Source organism: Anas acuta, chromosome 3 (assembly GCF_963932015.1).
Source record: "Anas acuta chromosome 3, bAnaAcu1.1, whole genome shotgun sequence".
Classification (NCBI taxonomy): domain Eukaryota; kingdom Metazoa; phylum Chordata; class Aves; order Anseriformes; family Anatidae; genus Anas; species Anas acuta.
Genome location: NC_088981.1, coordinates 118209579 through 118228793, shown reverse-complemented (window position 1 = coordinate 118228793; position 19215 = coordinate 118209579). Strand labels below are relative to the sequence as shown.

General features: G+C 61.7%; 1 protein-coding gene across 2 annotated transcripts; it reads right to left on the bottom strand.

The window, feature by feature from the left end:
• On the bottom strand, positions 1–13238 carry KIF3C (kinesin family member 3C). 2 transcript variants are annotated; one of them, XM_068679107.1, is made up of 8 exons: positions 11418–13238; positions 8019–8120; positions 7775–7897; positions 7451–7569; positions 5581–5736; positions 5300–5408; positions 3813–3988; positions 1–3004 (listed from the first exon to the last, which is right to left on the bottom strand). In XM_068679107.1, the coding sequence occupies exons 1-8, from the start codon at positions 12852–12854 to the stop codon at positions 2911–2913; spliced, it is 2316 nt and encodes a 771-aa protein (XP_068535208.1). In that variant the 5' UTR covers positions 12855–13238; the 3' UTR covers positions 1–2910. The 2 variants fall into 2 exon arrangements, with proteins under 2 accessions (XP_068535208.1, XP_068535209.1); XM_068679108.1 differs by having other exon boundaries at positions 5620–5736; positions 11418–13237.
• Between the last annotated feature and the right edge of the window lie 5977 nt (positions 13239–19215).

Below are 19215 nucleotides of genomic sequence, written 5' to 3'. Positions count from 1 at the left end.
GATGATGCTCATTCCTTTATTGGTGTCATTGCCAGTTTTTGAGGAGTGCCGGCGCCTTCTGAGCACGTCCAGCACTGAGTCAAAGCTACATTACAGAATATTGAGGAGGTGTCCATCCAAAGCCAGAGGGGGGGGTGAGATCCGTGACCTCTCTCTCCATACAGTATGTATAATATATATATATTTATAATATGTCCCGTATATTCATTATGTATAGCGACAAGGATGGGCCACCGTACGGTAAACTTTTGATTTCTAAACGGGTCACCATAGCAACAGGCACAAAAATTTGGTCCTAATCAAGGCCCTCACCTTGTCGATCGATCCGAAACAGACCCCAGCCCACCCCTTGCAAAAAAAAAAAAAAAAAAAAAATCCAAACCTGAAACCAAAAATAACTAAATAACCCATTAAAATTAAAAAAAAAAAAAAAAAAAAAAAAAGGGCCCCACCCCAGCCCACTGCCCCCCCTCTGGAACTTGCCCCTGGACTCACACGCACATCGAAGGTGAAGAGATCCCTTGGCTACACACGCGCGCACCCACACACGCCTACACACACACCCCTATGGAAATACCACACGCACCGACGTACAAAGAACGAGGAACGGTACAAATATTCACCCCAGCTCGTTGCAGCCATGCAGGGAGGCTGCGAGTGGCCTGGCCCAGCATTGCAAGGCAGGGGCAGCAGCGTCCCCGGCCCACGGCGCACGGCCTGGAGGCGTTTTGGCGAGCAGCCCTGGATGGGGACACGGGGACTGTCCCATGAAAGACAAGCTCCAGAAGCCAGGCAGGTGATGGAGCCCGTGGGTGGCAGCACCTTGCTGGCCCCTGCCACCAGCCCCCGGCCTCGCCTGCTGTGCCCTGGTTCCCCACCTCGGGTCTCAAGGAGCCCCCGACCTGGCCGAAAACAAACTTGGGGCAGCTGGAAGGCGAGGAAGAAGGGAAGAGAAAATATCCCTGCAGGATGCCGTGCAGACAGCTTCTTCCTTTCTCGGGTCTCTGCTTCCCGACTTTGTGCTCCCCGAGGCCATCCTGGAAATGGAAGGAGGAGCTGGGGCTCCATCCACTGCTTCCCCACCCCGCCACCGTGCTGTCAGCGGGCTGAAATCGCCACCAGCCACGGGAGAGACCCAGGGACCCATCCTCCACCTCCAAAACCCCTTCCCTGTGCGCCCTGCCCTGCGCTCAGCAGCACCACGCGCTCGCTCCCCTCCCTGGGATTTTTTTTTCCCTACCCAACGGTGCAGCCTTCGCTGCTCAATTCCTGCCCGAACTTCCAGGGCAAGTTTGTTTTCAGACAGAAAGCAGGTGGAGAAGGGAGGACGGCAGCAGAAGCACGGGGCAGTTAACACAAAGCAGGACAGTGCCATGGGGGAACGGGAGAAGGTCCCACAGCAGAGGATGGGTCAGGGGAAGAGCACGAAGGTTCGGGCACCCCAGCCTGGCCGAGCGGCTGTGGGGCCTCTCCTGAGAGGTGGCACTTGGTCCCAAGCAGCTGTAGCTCAGGGTTCCCCTCCACACCAGCACCCCATCCCTTCTGGCTTCAGCAAACCCACAACGTCCTGGTGCGCCAGGGGGTCGCTCCCCCATCCATCGGGACCCCATAACTCAGCTCCACCTCCCCAAACCTGAAAACCATCCCAGATAAACCACAGCTTTCCGTGCCCGAGCTGCTGCCCTGGCATGGAAATGGTCCCGGACCCCTCTCCGACCCTACTGCCCAAAGCTGAACCATTTGGGGACACCGAGTGACATCCTGGCAATGCCATGTGGTGCTGCCTGGGATGGGTTTCTGGTTGCTGTGCCGGGTGGAGGAGCCCTGCTGCTTGCTGCTCACACCCATTACCCATCTCACATCCATCACCTCTCCCTCCACCACCCCCAGAGCGACCAGGAGCGTTCCCCAGCCCCCAGCGCAGCGTTTCCAGCCCAGAGGAGCTGTGCTGAGGTCACTCCTCCAGGCATCACCATTTTGTGCCGCGTTGCCTTTAGTTGCCAGAAAAGATGGAAATCGTGGGTTTCACTCAGGCAATGCTGCTCCTCAGACTACGTGGCTCCTTGGGTGGAAGGGGACGGAGCTCCCCACCTCCTGTCCTTGCTCTGCAGCCACACACGCGCACGGTCAGGGCCAGGAGCAAGCCGGGTGTCAGACGGCCACGCAGGACGGGGGCAGCCACCTCCAGAGGCCCTTTGGGCATCTCCCAGGCCCTCGTGGTGGATGGAGCTGGCAGCGTGGAGGTTCAGCCACGTGCAGAAGTCAGCGAGACATCGCCGCCGCCACCGGCGAGCCCCCCGTGGTCTCCACAAAGCCCAGGGTGAGGGTCTGCCACCGGGACGGCTCCAAAACCTTGCAGATGTTGCCACGAGCCGCAGCACAGGCTTTAGGGGAAGCTCGGTGGGATCTGGTGAGCGCAGCAGGGAGGGTCCGGAGCTGCCTCACCCCGTGCCAAAGCCTTCAGGGGCTGTGGGGTGGGGGGCTCAGGGGGCTCAGGGGGCTCGGGGCCCCATGTCCCAGCGAAGGGACCCGCGCGGTGCCAGCCTCGGGCGTCCCGCAGCGCCACCGCGCCTCCTGCCTCTGCTCACCAACCACTCCATAAATAAATACGTTAAATAAATAAAGTGACAGATCCAGACTAGGGAAGGCGGGGGGGGTGAAGGGGAGGAAGGAAAAAGAAGGAAAGAAGGAAGGGGGCAGCTCCCATCGCCCCGGGGAGGGGGGGCTGCTCACGAGCGTCTCACACAAACACAGGCGCACACCGAAGTAGCTGAAGACAAAGACGAACGGGGAGCGGTGGAGGCGCTGCCGGCGGTGGAGGTGCTGCCGGCGGGGCCGTTCCTTGGCCCCGGCAGCGCTGGAGGCAGCCGCCGACGGGCTCAGTCCTCGCGGGGCAGGGGCTCGGGGCGGTCACTCCTGCGCCGGCGTCGTGGAGGCGCGCGGGGAGCCGGCGGCGAGGGCGACGTGCGTGGTGGAGGACGGCAGCGACCGCGGCGTCTGGCACCTGGAGGGGGTGGCACGAGCAGAAAAAAATCTCCTTTCTGCTTCCTCTTCCCCCGTCTCCTCCCCCAGACCCCGCTGTTTTCTCTGTGATTTCCCACATGGGCAGCACCCAGCGCTGGACAGCACTGTGCTCATCCTGGGGGTGCGTGCGCGATGATGTGTTGCTGTCATCATCCTATTTTTTCATAGATTCACAGAATCCTGGAATGGTTTGGGCTGGCAGGGCCCTCAGAGCCCCCCCCCAGAGCCACCCCTGCCATGGGCACGACCCCTGCCCCCAGCCCAGGCTGCCCCCAGCCCCATCCAGCCTGGCCTTGGGCACCCTCAGGGATGGGGCACCCCCAGCTCCCTGGGCACCCCGCACCAGGGCCTCGCCACCCTCAGAGGGAAGGATTTCCTCCTAATGTCTAACCTAACCCTGCCCAATTTGAGTTTAAAGCCCATTCCCCCTTGTCCTGTCCCTACACCCCTTAGAGTCCCTCCCCATCTCTCCTGCACCCCCCTCAGGCACGGGCAGGCTGCTGTGAGGTCTCCCAGAGCCTTCCCATTTAGCACCCATCACAAAATATTTTTAAATATTATTACACACCAGCAATTCACAGCTAGTTTTAAGCCCCAAAGCAACAGGGAGCACAGCAAGCCCCGCGGGGCAGCAGGGTGGAGGTGGATTGGGTGTTGGGCTCCCCTTGGACCCCCCAAAACCTGCCTCCAACAGGAGCCACGAAACATTTCCAGGCTGCCCCGTGCCCTCGGCTTTGCAGCTCGCTCTCAGCCTCTGCTGCCCCACTCGGCGCATCCCCGGCACTCACCAGGAGCGGGATTTCCTCACGCGGGAGGCCGCCGGCCGCTCCAGGAGGCTGTCGAGGTGCATCAGCCTCTCCAGGTGCAGAGCCCGCGGGTCCTGCTCGGCCGGGTCCCTGCTCCGCTCAAACTCGAACACGGCCGGAGGGGAGACGTCCAGCTCCAAGAACATGATGTTCTCAGCCTGCAGCAGGGCGGGGAGAAGGGAGAGACAAGGCGGGGAGTCACCGAGTGGCAAAGCAGCGAGGCAGCACCTCGGGGAGGTCCGAATTGCTGAGCGAAGTTGAATGCCCACGGGGAGCAGGGACCCTCTCCTGGCTGCTGCTGTGCCCTAGGGGCAGGAGCCAGCAGAGGCAGTGAGCCAGGAGCTCAAGGACCAAGCTCTCAAAGCTGGGAGCATTATCTCAAGTACCTCAAGTCATCAAGTCTTATTTACTCCATCCTCTCTCCAGGTGTCTGGAGCTGTCAGCCATCCATCCATCCATCCATCCATCCATCCATCCATCCATCCATCCATCCATCCACCCACCCACCCACCCCAATACAGTTCTTACCAGCCACCACCTCATCCTAATGTTATTTTCTCCACCTGTCCATTGATCCATCCCAATAAAATCCATCCATCTCATTGAACTTCTTTCCATTCATCTGTCAGTGCAGCTCTTTCCATTCATCCCTCCATCCGTCCACTTCTACATAGGTCGGTGTCTCTGTCCATCTATCCCAGTGCCATTCCATACTTCCTTCCTTCCTTCCTTCCTTCCTTCCTTCCTTCCTTCCCTCCATCCATCCCTTCATCCATCCATCCATCTGTCCATCTCTCCATCCATCTCTCCTTTCCTCCCTCCCTCCATCCTCCTATCCATCCATTCCTCCATCGCTCCATCCACCCATCCATCCATCCATCGACACACCCAATCTATCAACCCATCCACCCACCCACCCATCCATCCTCCTATCACAGAATCACAGAATTTCTAGGTTGGAAGAGACCTCAAGATCATCGAGTCCAACCTCTGACCTAACACTAACAGTCCCCACTAAACCATATCCCTAAGCTCTACATCTAAACGTCTTTTGAAGACCTCCAGGGATGGTGACTCCACCACTTCCCTGGGCAGCCTGTTCCAGTGCCTAACAACCCTTTCAGTAAAGAAATTCTTCCTAAGATCCAACCTAAAACTCCCCTGGTGCAACTTAAGCCCATTCCCCCTCGTCCTGTCACCAGGCACATGGGAGAACAGGCCAACCCCCACCTCACTACAGCCTCCTTTAATGTACTTATACAGAGCAATAAGGTCACCCCTGAGCCTCCTCTTCTCCAGGCTGAACAAGCCCAGCTCCCTCAGCCGCTCCTCATAGGACTTGTTCTCCAGGCCCCTATCCATCCATCCATCCATCCATCCATTGACACACCGAATCCATCCATCCATCCACCCACCCACCCACCCAGGGACACCCTCTCCCCCCCCGCACCCCCCATTTCCCCCCTTACCCGGTAGCGCGGATGCGATCCCATGGCCATGGCCACGCGTGCGTACTGGCTGATGGGTCTCTTGTACCCCACGGCCGACGTGGGCCTCTTCTTCATCTGGCTGCTGCTTCTGAAAAGGAAACCAGGCGAGGAGGGTCCCTCACACAGCACCAACGCTGCCAGAACCGCGCCGGGCACGGCCCCGAGCGCAGGACGGACCCCAGCGGGGTCCCACCCGCGGCGCCTCCGTCGTGTCCCCGTGTCCCCAACCCACAGCGGTGGCACCGCCGGGCCCAGCTCACCCCCGCTCCTCGCCCCAGCTGGCGGGGAGCCGCACGCACCCGCCGGCCGGCACCAGCGGCTGGAACTTCCACTGGTCCTCCTCGCAGTCGAAGTAGAGGCGGTTGACGATTTTGTTCTTCTCCTCCGGAGGGATGAAGTTCTCGATGATCAAGTACCTGCGAGAGGCACAGAGGGGGGAGAGGCAGGGGGAGAAGGAGAGGAAGGGGTCACGGGGACAGGAGGGAGAGCAGAGATGGGGAGCAAGGGGGAGCAGGGCAGGGGAGGACACGGGGGGCACAGGGGGGCAGAGAGGGTCCGCCAGGGTGGGATCCAGCAGGGGTGGGCGAGGCAGGAGAGAAAGGGCAGAGGAAGACTGTCATTCAGAGAGGAGCGGAGGAAACATCGTCAGCTCTGCGCGCTGCCTCGGGGCCAAAACCCCACCGCCTGCTCCCCTGCGGGTCCCCGGGCACGGTCTGCAATGCACGGTCTGCAACGTGCAGTCTGCAACGTGCAGTTTGCAATGAGCAATTTGCAATGTGCAGTTTGCAACGTGCAGTTTGCAATGCGCAATTTGCAATGTGCAGTTTGCAACGTGCAATTTGCAATGCACCATTTGCAATGCAGCCCGTGATGCGCAGTTTGCAGCGTGCAATTTGCAACGCACGGTTTACAAGGAAGCCTGCAATGTGCAGTTTGCAGCACAGGATTTGCAAGGCAGCCTGCAACGTGCAGGTTGCGATGCGGGTTGCGATGCACAGTTTGCAACGTGCAGCCTGCAACGCATGATTTGCAACGCCCATATTGAGTGCAGTCTGCAAGGTTCAACTTGCAACACGCAGTTTGCAACATGCAGTTTGCAACACACACTTTGCAAAGCAGCCTGCAATGTGCAATTTGCAACATGCAATTTGCACCGTGCAATTTGCACCGTGCAGCTTGCAGTGCACAATTTGCAAAGCAGCCTGCACCGTGCAGTTTGCAACCCGCAGTCTGCAGCGCAGCCCCCACTGCCGAGCCCCTGCAGCTCCCTGATGCACCAGGAACCCCCCGGGGGCTCCCCAAACCCACCCAGGAGCCAGCTGCTCCCCCCCCAACCCCTCTTTCCCCCCCTCAAGCCCTCTCGCAGCACTCGCTGCCCCCTGCACCCCCCAGGTCGGGATTACAGCCCCCTGCCGGTGTCCCGCCAGCCCCGCTAAGAGCATTTCCTCTCAGCCCCGGATTATTCTTGTCGCTTTTTTTTTTTTGCTTTTTTTTTTTTTAAAGCCTTAATTCATTCTGAAAATCCCTTCGGAGGATGGGAAGCCGAAGTGGCCGCGCTGTCGCAGCAGCGAAGCTTCCCCAGGCGAGATGCCCGGGGAGGCCGGACAGCGAGGGAAACTGCATCCCACTGACCCCAGAGGGAATTTTGGTTTTCCCACGTTGGTTTTGGGGTAAATCGGGAAGCTGCACAAGGGCCGTTGCGAGTAGAGGAATTGCCGACGTGAGTCTGCAGGCTCTAAAAATGTTTTAATCCCGTTCAAAAGGCCGGGTGGTAAAACTGCAATGAGATTCTGCTCGGAGTAAAACCCTGAATATTTCATCCTGAAAACGCTGAAATATTTATAGGTGTCTGGGCTGTTATTTTAAGATATCGAATCAAATAATTGCTTGCAGTGAAAACAGACCCACTGGGGGGGTGGGGGTGGGGCTGGACCTGTGCTTCCGAGGTGCTTTGGAGGGAACCGGGGGCCCCTGCACCTCGTTGCACCCACGCGGGGGCACGAGTGGAGCGCAGGGGGGTGGCACCCAGGGGTGACACCCAGCCCCGTCACCGTGCACACCCAAACTGCTGCTGCTAATGGGTGGGGGGGCTGTGCTCTGTGCCCCCCCCCGAAGCTCGGGGCCACCTACTTGAGCTTCAGCTCCCGCGTCTGCTCGTTCTGCGCCTCCTCCAGGTCCTGCCGCACGCGGATGTACTCGTCGTGCTGGTCCTGGATCTCCGCCTTCACCGCCTGCAGCTTGGCGTACAGCTGGGCCGGGGGGGGGGAAAAATCAGCCCCCAGCCCCTGGCACAATGATTCCCCCCCCGGGGGCCGTGCTCGGAGCCTCCTCCAGGCCAGCAGGTCCCGTGGGGGGGGACACGGATAGGGCAGGGTGGATGTAGGATGCACCCCCCTTGAGATAAGGACCGAGGGCACGTCTGGGTGTCCCCCCCCCACCCCAAAGGTTTCTCACCTTCTTCAGCTTCTTGGTTTTGATCTCCACCTCCTGCTGCAGCGACGTGTAGGTCTCCCGCAGCTCCATGGTCTCCTCGTCCCGCAGCAGCATCTCCTGCTGCATCTCCCTCTCGCGGCGTTTCTGCAACCGGGGTGGGGGGAAAGAGGCTGAGGGATGGCTCGGGCACTGCCCCAAACCCCCCCCCAATGGGCACGCTGCCCCCCCAGCCCCAGGGACTGTCCCCACACAGGTCCTGGGGTACCTGCTCGGCGATCTCCTGGCGCTTCAGCTCCAGCATCTTCTGCTGCTCGTTGGTGTGGTCCATGATGGTCCTGCCGCCGATCAGCAGCTTGCTCTCCATGGCCTGGGGGGGGCACAAAATGGGGTGGGGGTCACTGGATCTCCGGGAGGGGCTGAGCTTTGGGCTCTGGGGACAACGCCAGGACCCAAGGGGACGGCACGGAGCTGGGACAGGGAGGGTCGGGGGGGTTGGGGAGAGGTTCTGCACCCAGGGGTGGTGGGGAATTGGGGTGGGCTCCCCAGGGACGTGGGCACGGCACCGAGCGGTTGGGGTTCAAGCAGTGCTGGGACAAGGCTCTCAGATTTAGGGTCTGTTTTTGGGGTGGTGCTGTGCGGAGCTGGATTCCTCCAACCCATGGCGTTTCGTGGCTCCGTGAGCCTGCCCTGCCACGCGCTGCTAATTGGGCTGACCCTCGTTAAACAAAGCTGGGCCACCTTTTGGGTCCGTTTGAGCACAGTTTGGGTCCTGCAGTGCTCGGAGCTGCTGGAAACACGGGGGTGCTGCGGGTCCTGGGGCAGGATCTGAGCTCCCTGCTCCAGCCCCGCCAGGCACAGAGTTGGGCATCCAGCTCCGTTCCCCTTGGGATGGTCTCATCCTGACCCCCAAACCCTATCCATCCCGCCCACTCCATCCCATCTGATCCCTTCCATCCTATCCTACCCCATCCCACACACCCCATCCCATCCCTCCCACCACACCCCAACCCATCCCATCCCATCCGATTCTGTCCATCCCATCCCATCCTAACCCTCCAAACCCACCCCACCCCATCCATGCCATCCTATTCCATCCATCCCATCTCACCCCACCCCATTTCATCCCATATCTCCATCCCATCCCATCCTATCCCTTCAACCCCACCCCATCCCCTTCCATCCCATTTATCCCATCCCATCCCCTCCCAGTTGTGCTTCCCATCACCTCCCCAGTGCCAGGGGCTCCCCGTCACCACGCTGTGCACACACTCACACCCTTCGCACACTCTCCTACACACACCCACGTTGTGCCGGCGTTTGTGCACGCGTGCCCTCCCATTTACCCCCCCGTGCAACATTTGCACACTCGTGTGAGCGGCCGTGACAAAGGCTGCGCCCCCCCGGCCCCCCGGGACCCCCCTCGCCGCCGTCTCCAAGCAACTGCGAGGCACGAGGGCGGTGACGCCAGGCGAAGGGGACCGGCATCTCCCCGGGCACGCAGGTTTCTGGGGCAGAACCGCTCAATCCCTGTTTTTTTTTCCCTATTTTTTTATTTTTCCAGCATTGCACGGGCTCCTGCGGCACCCGACACTGCGCCACGGGGACGCTGGGGAGCCCCCGGGGTGGAGAGACCGGGACCCAACATGACACATCGCAGGTCGCCCCGAGCGGGATGGCAGCGCTGACCCCACTGCCCCGTGGCTGCAGGATGCACCTGGTGGATGTGCCCCGCTTTATATATGGGAATTTCCCTGTTATTGCTCAAATTTGCAGCCCCTGAGCCCCGCACCGCTCTGCCCAGCTCCCCGCGGGGCACCCGCACCTCCCCACGTGCTGCGTGGCTCTGACACCCCCCGTGGCTCGAGCCCCCGGCTCATCCGTGCTGGCAACTGCTCCCCCGACCCTATAACCTGGGGAGGGGACGGGCTGGCTGCGTCGCCCACGGGTGGGCAGGGTGCCCTGCGTGCCCCGTGCTCGCTCCCACGCGTGCCGGTGTCCCCCCCCCAAAGCACAGGGGCTGCCTTTGTGCCAACCCCGCTGCAGCTGCAGGGACAAAGCGCCCACGAGGGGCTGTGCCGTGCTGCCCACTGCATCTTTCCACACCACTGAAACCAGGAAAAACCCCCCTGACCCCATCGGGGAGGGCACCGCAGGAGGCTCTGCCCCTCCGCTACCAGCCAGGGCTGGATTTACCCCCGTGGGGTGATGCTGAAATGGGTCCCCCCCCCCCAAGGCTGGAGGCTGCGGAGGCCACCGAAGGGGCTGCAGCATCATCCTGGCCTCCGGCCCTGCCTCGTTACTCAGCAATTACAGGGCACGCCGTGGCCCCGAGCCAGACCCCACTGCACCACGCCGGACAAGGAGACACCGCGGGGAGGTGTCACAGAGGGAGCCCGCGGCACGGCACCGCTGCAGGACGCAGCCCCCGGCCCCGTGAGCCCCCAGCCCCAAGAGGGCCATGGCCAGTGCCAGGATGGCCCTAAAAGCTCTGATTTCCCCCATGTGAGCCCGTGGGTCCCCGTGCCTTGCGGGTGACCGGGCAGGGCCACGCAGCGCTGGCCATGTCACACACCCGTGCGCACGGCCGTGTGCCCCCGGTGACACCGGGGTGCCCGTCCCTGCATGGTGGGGACCCCTCCGGCACCGGGGCGTAACGGGGAGCCCGGCACCTCCCCGGAGCCCTGCCCCAGCAGGGACCCCAAGTCCTGTGAGCCCCCCCGGCACACCCGTGTCCCACAGGTCGTCAAAGCCACCCCGGGAACCTGCCACAAGCAGCCCCGGGGGGCTCAGCACCGAGCGCTGGGGCTGCAGCAGGCGCTGAGCTGGGCACAGGGGTGGCACGGGGACAACGGGGACAGCCCCTCCCCAAATCCCCCGGATCCCCAGCCAGGCGTGACGCTGTTGACACAGGGCGGTGGTGCCGTGGCTCAGCACCCAGGCTCCTTCCCCGCCTCGGCACCCGCATCCAGGGGGTGCCTTCATCCCATCCCTGCGCCCAGGCGGGGCCCGCAGCAGCCCCAAAAGGCTGAGACAGGGCCGGTGGTGCCGGCATCACCATGATAGGGCCGGGATCAGGAGCAGGAGGGGGACCCAGGGGTGCTGCCGGGGCTGCAGCACGGCCATGGGGCTGGGCTGGGGCTGCTGCCACCCCTTTCATGCTCAGCCCCAAATCCCTGAGCATCCCTGAGCCATCAGAGCCCCAGCCCCGGCCCTGGGCACGTTCCCGGGGCCACCTCAGGGTGGTGGGAACGGATCTGCAGCATCTCCCCCACCCGCCGCGAGCTGCTTTGTTGTGCCGAGGGTCGGCGCGGAGCACAGCGCGCTCGTGCCACCAGCAGAACCCACAAAAGGGTCCCGTGGGGGTCCGTGCCTGAGGGCAATCCCAGCCCACCACCACCCCAGGGGCATCGGGGTCCCCTTGGGCACCTCGTTTGGGCACCCAGTTTGGGCACATTGCTGGGGAACCCAATTTGGACACCCAGAATGGACACCCAAATTGGGACACCCAACTTGGGACACCCGATTTGGGACACCCAGAATGGACACCCAATTTGGGACACCCAACTTGGGACACCCAACTTGGGACGCCCCACAAGTGCCCACAAGCAACGCCGGCTGCAGCCCAGCACCGCTCACACGTGCCCCCCACGTGGCGACCACGTACCTTGTACTTGGTGGCCAGCAGCTCCGTGGCCTCCTGCTCCTTCCGCAGGTCCTCTATCATCTTCTCCTTCTCCTCCAGCAGCTTCTGCTTCTCCTCGCTCACCAGGCTGTGGTCGTCCTGGATGGCGGCCTTCTCCTCCTCCAGCCTCTCCTTCTGCTCCTTCAGGTAGTTCTCCATGTTCTTCTCCAGGCCGTCCTCGTTCTCGTCCTCCCCTTCGTTCTCTGTGGCGCTTTCTCCGTCCACCGCCTTCTTCCTCCGGCTGCTCCTTCTCCTCTTCTTGCCCAACATGCCGCGTTTCTCCAGCTGGGCCTTCAGCCGGACGATCTCCTCCTGAAACTCCCGCAGCAACGTGTCCTTGGGGTCCTCGTTCACCCGGGGCTTGTTCTTGATGTTCTTGGCCCTGTTGGCGAACCTGAGGGTGGAGAGGCTCTCGTCGTAGCTGTGCGAGGCCGGGCCCAGGGTGGCCACCATGATGGTCTTGGCGTTGCCCCCCAGGGAGTCCTGCAGCAGGCGGGTGAGCTTGGAGTCCCTGTAGGGGATGTGCGTGCTGCGCCCATCCACGAGAGCGGAGATGACGTTGCCCAAGGCGGAGAGGGAGAGGTTGATCTTGGAGGCTTCCTTGGGGCGCTCTCCGTGGGCTCCCATTTTGCCCTGGCGCTCGCTGCCGGCCAGGTCCACCAGGTTGAGCTTGCCCACGCGGATGTGCTCCTCGCCGTCCGGCCCCGTCTCGCTGCACTCGACGGTGATGAGGAAGATGGCGTGGGAGCGCGAGCTGTACTCGTTCATGTTGGTGCTGCCCACGGCGCGCGCCTGGCTGCCCAGGTTCATCACGTGCTCGATCTCCTTGACGTTCTTGGTGACGAAGGAGGAGAGGTCCTTGATGTACACCCCCGTCTCGGGGCTCTCCTTCAGCTCCAGCTTCTTGCCGGGGTCCTTGGCCAGCAGGTCGCGGATCTCCTCCTGGTAGATCTCCAGGTAGGAGGCGCGCACCAGGTACTGCTGGTTCTGCGAGCGCGAGATGTGCGTGAAGATGTGCTCGAAGGCGCTGGGGATGACGCCGCGCTTCTCCGGCTCGGCCCACGAGCCCTGCATGGTGTAGGTCTTGCCGGTGCCCGTCTGCCCGTAGGCCAGCACGGTGCCGTTGAAGCCCCGCAGCACCGCGTCCACCAGCGGCCGCACGCTCTCGTCGTACAGCTCGGCCTGCCGCGCCCCGGCGTCGTAGACGGCGTCGAAGGTGAAGGTCTTGGGCGGTTCGCCGGGCGCCGCGCGCGGGTTGCGGATGCTCACGCGGCCAAGCCCGGGCTCCAGCTCCACGATGCGTTCGCAGCCCGCAGCCTCCTCCCGGCGGCTCAGCGGACGGCACCGCGCCACCACCCGCAGCGCCTCGCCGCCACCACCGCCACCGCCACCACCGCCACCGCGGGTCCTGCCGGCCATGGCGACCCGTTCGGCCCCGTTCGGTCCCGTTCGGCTGCGTTCAGCCCCGTTTGGCCGCGTTCAGCCCCGTTCGGCCGCGTTCAGCCCCGTTTGGTGCCGTTTGGCCCCGTTTGGCTTTGCGTTCAGCCCCGTTCGGTGCCGTTTGGTCGCGTTCAGCTCCGTTCAGCCGCGTTTAAGCCCCCGTTCGGCCCCGTTTGTCCGCGTTCAGCCCCGTTTGGTGGCGTTTGGTGGCGTTTGGCGGCGTTTGGCGGCGTTTGGCCCCGTTTGGCCCCGTTCAGCCCCGCCGCTGCCCGCCCCAGCCGCTGCCAGCCGCGGCCCCGGGGCCGGGGGCGGGCGAGGGGCGGCGGCGGCGGCGGCGGCGGCGGCGGCGGCTCGGGGCCGGGCGGGGCCGGGAGGTGGGGAAGGGAAGGGAAAAAGGGGGAGGGGATGGGGAGGGGAAGGAGGAGGGGATGGGGGGGGGAAGGGGGAGGGCGCGTGGCTCATTGGCGGAGCGGGAGCGGGGGCGCGCAGGTGCGGGGGCGCGCGGGGGGGACGCCCTGCGGGGAGGGGAGGGGGGGAATGGGGGGGAAAAAGGGGGATTTGGGGGATTTGGGGGGGGTTTGGGGGGTGGGATGGGGGATGGGGGAGGGGGTGGGATGGGATGGGATGGGATTGGGGGGTGGGATTTGGGGCCGGGATGCGGGGCGTGACTCAGGAGTGGGGTGCAGGATGGGATGCGGGATGGAATTTGGGATCGGGATGCAGGACGGGATTTAGGATGGGGACGTGGGGCATGACTCAGGGCTGGATGCGGGATGGGATGCGGGATCGGGATGCAGGACGGGATTTAGGATGGGGACGTGGGGCATGACTCAGGATTGGGTGCAGGATGGGATTCGGGATTGGGATGCAGGAGTGGGATGCAGGATGGGATTTGGGATTGGGATGCAGGACAAGATTCAGGATTGTGATGTGGGACATAAATCAGGATTGGTATGTAGGATGGGATTCAGGATTGGGATGCAGAATTGGGATGCAGGACAGAATTTGGGATTAGGATGTGGGGTGTGACTCAGGACTGGGATGCAGGATTGGGATGTGGGATGGGATTTGGGATTGGGATGCGGGATTGGGATGCAGGATGGGATTCGGGATGGGGATTTGGGACTGGGATGCAGAATTGGGATGTGGGACAAGATTTGGGATTGGGATGCAGGACATAGTTCAGGATTGGGCTGTGGGGCATGACTCAGGATTGGATGCAGAATTGGGATGTGGGATGGGATTCAGGACTGGGATGCGGGATTGGGATGCAGGATGGGATCTGGGACTGGGATGCAGGATTGGGATGTGGGACGGAATTTGGGATTGGGATGCAGGGCATGATTTAGGATGGGGACATGGGGCATGACTCAGGATTGGATGCAGGATGGGATGCAGGATCAGGATGCAGAACATGACTCAGGGTTGGGATGCAGAAGTGGGATGCAGGATGGGATTTGAGATTGGGATGTGGGACATGACTCAGGATTGGGATGTAGGATAGGATTTGGGATCGGGATTTGGTACTGGGATGCAGGATTGGGATGTGGGATGACATTTGGGATCAGGATGTGGGGCATGACTCAGGATTGGGATGCAGGAGTGGGATGTGGGACGAGATTTGGGACTGGGATGCAGGACAGGATTCGGGATTGGGATGTGGGGCATGACTCAGGATTGGGATGCAGGATAAAATTCAGGATTGGGATACAGGGCATGACTCAGGATTGGGATGCAGGATGGGATTCGGGATTGTGATGCAGGAGTGGGATGCAGGACAGAATTTGGGATTGGGATGTGGGACATGACTCAGGAGTGGGATGCAGGACGGGATGCAGGAGTGGGATGTGGGATGGAATTTGGATTGGGATGCAGGACATGATTCAGGATGGGGATGTGGGGCATGACTCAGGATTGGATGCAGGAGTGGGATGTGGGACAGAATTTGGGATTAGGATGTTGCAAATGACTCAGGATTGGGATGCAAGATAAGATTCAGGATTGGGATACGGGGCATGACTCAGGATTGGGATGCAGTAGTGGGATGCAGGACAGGATTTGGGACTGGGATGCAGAACTGGGATGTGGGATGAAATTCGGGATTGGGGTGTGGGGCATGACTCAGGATTGTGATGCAGGAGTGGGATGTGGGACAAGATTTGAGCTTGGGATGCAGGACAGGATTCGGGATTGGGATATGGGACATAAATCAGGATTGGGCTGTAGGATGGGATTCAGGATTGGGATGCAGGAGTGGGATGCAGGACAGAATTTGGGATTGGGATGCAGGACATGATTCAGGATGGGGACATGGGGCATGACTCAGGACTGGGATGTGGGATTGGGATGCAGGATGGGATTTGGGATCGCAATGTGGGATGTGACTCGGGATTCCAATGCAGGAATAGGATGTAGGATGGGATCCAGGACTGGGATGGAGGATTGGGAGTGGGATGAAATTTGGGATCAGGATATGGGGCACGACTCAGGATTGGGATGCAGGATTGGGATGCAGGACAGAATTTGGGATTGGGATGTGGGGCATGACTCAGGAGTGGGATGCAGGAGTGGGATGCAGGATGGGATTTGGGATTGGGATGTAGGATTGGGATGCAGAACATGACTCAGGACTGGGATGTAGGATTGGGATGTGGGACAGAATTTGGGATTGCGATGCAGGACGTGATTCAGGATTGGGATGAGGGGCATGACTCAGGTCCTGCATATAACTCCTGACATGCAGGATTGGGATGCAGGACAGAATTCAGGATTGGGATGTGGGATGAGATTCAGAAATGGGATGTGGGACATGACTCAGGATTGGGATGCAGGACAGGGTTCGAGATTGGGATGCAGGATTGGGATGTGGGACATGAATTGGGAGTGGGATGCGGGATTGGGATGCAGGGCTCAGTGTGCCTGATGTGGGGTGCAGGATTCAGGGTGTAGGATGCAGGCATGGGGTTAGATTGGGATGCAGGGTGCTGGGAATGTGATGTGGGGTGCACAGTATGGGATGTGGGTTGTGGGGTGCAGGGCATGATGCAGGATTTGGGGTATGGGATGCAGGATTGGGATGTGATGTGGGGTGCAGGGTTCCTGGTAAGGGATGCAAGAAGCAGGACTGGGATGCAAGGTGCAGGATTCGGGATATGGGATGCAGGCTTTGGGATGCAGGATGCTGGGTACCCGATGTGGGATGCAGAATGTAGGACTGGGATGCAGGATGCTAGGTGCAGGATTTGGGTTACGGGATGCAGGTTGTGGGATGCAGGACTAGGATCCAAGGTGTAGGGGGTGTGGGACGTGATTCAGGATATGGGATGCAGGTTGTAGGGCACGTCATGTAGGACATGGGATGCGGGACGTGGCGCAGGATTGGGATGAGGTGCTGGATATGGGATATGGATATGGAACTGGGATGTGGGATGCAGGGTGTGGGACACAAGGAGCAGGATTAGGGACAGGAGATGTAGGACGGGGCTGTGGGAGGCCCCCAGCTCGTGCAGGGACCCTCACCCTCTACCCGGGGTCACTGCGCTCCCCCCACACCCCACAGCGACCCCCTTGGTCCCGGCCCCCCCAGGTCAGCAGCTGGGAGAGGGGTCCACCCCTGGGGGCGCAGCAGCCAGGTGGGGTCAACCCTATGGGGTGGCACAGGCTGCGTGTCCCCTGTGCCATGGGGCAGGGAGCCCGGTCCCCAAGGTGTCCCCAAGGTGTCCCCAAGGTGTCCCCAAGGCGAAGGAGGGGGCTGTGGGGACGTGTGGGAGGGCGACATGCGGGAGGGAGTGGTGTTTAGGAAGGGGACATGGGGACAGGGTGACATTAAGGGGCAGGGTGACATTAAGGGACAGGGTGACATTAAGGGGCAGGGTGATATTAAGGGACAGAGGTGACATTAAGGGGCAGGGTGACATGCAGGGACGGGGTGACATTAAGGGACAGGGTGACATTAAGGGACAGGGTGACATGCAGGGACACTCGCTCGCCCGCAGGTGTCAGCAGGAGGCCGGCTGGTGGCCCTGCTCGGGGTTGTCCCCAAGGCAGTGCCCCAGGACACCTCTGTCATCCCTAGGACACCACGGTCACATTTGGGACGTCACGGTCACCCCAGGGACACCACAGCCACCTTGGCACCCCCAGGACACTGTGGGTACCCCCGGACACCGCGCTCACCCCCGCCTGTCCCCACACTGCCATCCTGGCCAGATCTAGGGACAGTTTCCTTTTGGGTTCCTCCCCCCCTTGGTGCTTTTATGGCCCCTGAGGGCTCCCAGGGCCCCACAGAGCCCCCCCAGGGACGTGGCCAGAAAATAATCTGGGGAAATAAGTGGGAAAATTGGAGAAATCCCCGGCACAGCCACTGCCCCGGCAGCGCTCCCGGGCACCAAGAGCACCCCCCCTGCAGCCAGCGGGGTCCCTGGGGTGGCCTCAGCCCTCTGCCGGGGGAGCTGGGGGGGGGATCCTGGGATCCCAAATCCCAGGTGGGCAGCAGCCCAGCCCCGCCTGCTGTCCTTGTCCCGCAGAGGACAGGGGACAGCTCCCGGCTGGGTGTCAGATGCTGTCTGTCCCCAAGATACCTGGGCCATGAGTTTCGGGTTACTGCCAAATCCTTCTGACTGTGCCATAAATCCCAAACGCCCCTCGCCCCGCGGGCAAGGTGCAGAAGCTGCCGAAAGAGCAACCCCGAGACCCCCCCCCCCAAATCCTGGCAGCCCGAGGGCATCCCACCGAGCTCCCAGGCTGAGCTCCCACGGGTTTCTGCCCCTGGATCTCCTCCGCCAGCTTCTGGGGTTGTGGGGTGGGCTCCTGGTGCACGAACCCACCCCGTTGGGCTGAGATCACTTCTTTTGGGGGATTTTTCCCACCGCAGCAGGGCACCAGCAGGCAGCGAGGCCGGGCGGGGAGAGCAGGGCTCCCGCAGCCCACCCCGGGGGGCAAGGAGGGGATTGTTGGGGTAGGTTTACCCCATATCCCAAGGGATGGGGGCGGTCGGAGGGGCAAGTGCGGCTTAACGGGAGCCTGGATTTAGGCTGGATCAGTTTGCTGGCAGCTGACTCTGCTATAATTAGACAGCGGCTTCGGGGAGGGAGCCAACTTGGAGAGCCGAGCTCCAGCCCCTTCCAGCCCGCAGGCGCATTAAAGGCGAGCGCCCGGTCCCAGCGTGACCCCAAGACGCTCACGGCAGCGGGGTGAGGAGCTGAGGAAGGGGAGATGAGCAGCAAAACCCCTACAAAGCCCCTGCAAAATGGGGTTTCTTGGCCTCGGGTGTGCTCAGAGGAGAAAGCCCTCGGAGGTGGCCCCGTTGGGCTCCACCAGGACCCCAGAGATGGAAAATCACCGGGATGCGGGGTAAAAGGGTCCCAGTTGCCCCGACTCACTCCAAGACCATGCTCAGTGGCCTTGTCCCAGTGGGATTCCTGCAGGAAAAGCAAGCAAAGAGCCCGGGCTGTGCCCCACGTCCCTCTCCCCATCTCTGCTGTCACCCAGGGGGGGCAGAGAGAGGGGCCGAGGGAGTGCTGGCAGCCAGGTGGGAGGCGCTGGGCGTTTATCTGGGAACGGGGTTTCAACAGATGTGGCGTGAGCAACGTCTGTAAGGCAACCAGATCAGCCTCGATGCTCGGAGATTAAAGGATTTAATCATCTGCTGGCAAGATGTCATTTAAGGAGGCAGAGCTCTGGTTTGACAGCGCTGAATACGCAGCGAGGAGTTCCCACCCTTCCCCAAACCCACCCAAACGTCCCTTCAAACAGAACAAACCTCCTGTGCGGGGCTGGGGGGCTTCTCTACACTCACCCCGGGGGCTAACATCTTGTCCTCCTGTTTGGGTGATGGATGATTAAATGTTTTTAAATGTTACCGTGCTCCCACAGAGCCTTTTGCTCACGAGCTGCCCCCTCATGTCCCACATCCCATTTCTGAATCTCATGGCCCCAGCGCCCCGCAGCCCCTTGTTCTCCTCGCTGCTTCTCCTCCCCGGTGAAAAGCCCCGAAAACAAGGCGGTGACTGGCTCTGCAAAGCACTGCTGACAACAATGCCGGCCTTTCTCCTCCGCTCGCGGGCAGCGCGGGATCGTGACCCCGGCACCACCGCAGGCGAGCGGTGCTGCGAGGAGAGGGCAGGAGCTCGGGCAGCAGAAAGGGGGGAGAATGTGTCTGGAACGGGTCGTGGCGCTGAGAAACAAGACCCCGAAGCCTTCAATTTGGGGAAGGGCTCCTCGTAATTGTGCCCCAAGAGGGCAGAAAGCTCCTCGCTGCCCGCCGTGGGGCTGAGCCTGGCCGAGCCTCCCATGCCGAGCACCGGCGGCCGAGCTGCGAGCACGCGGGGCTAAATACGTC

Bases quoted from the DNA above. Each gene is read 5' to 3' on its own strand.
- KIF3C (XM_068679107.1), bottom strand. From the start codon at position 12,854: ATGGCCGGCAGGACCCGCGGTGGCGGTGGTGGCGGTGGCGGTGGTGGC. The intron at 7,898-8,018 runs GTACCCCAGGAC...CCCCGGTTGCAG, and splicing joins GCCAGGAGATCGCCGAGCAG to AAACGCCGCGAGAGGGAGAT. The intron at 5,409-5,580 runs GTGAGCTGGGCC...TTTCCTTTTCAG, and splicing joins AGCTGGGGCGAGGAGCGGGG to AAGCAGCAGCCAGATGAAGA.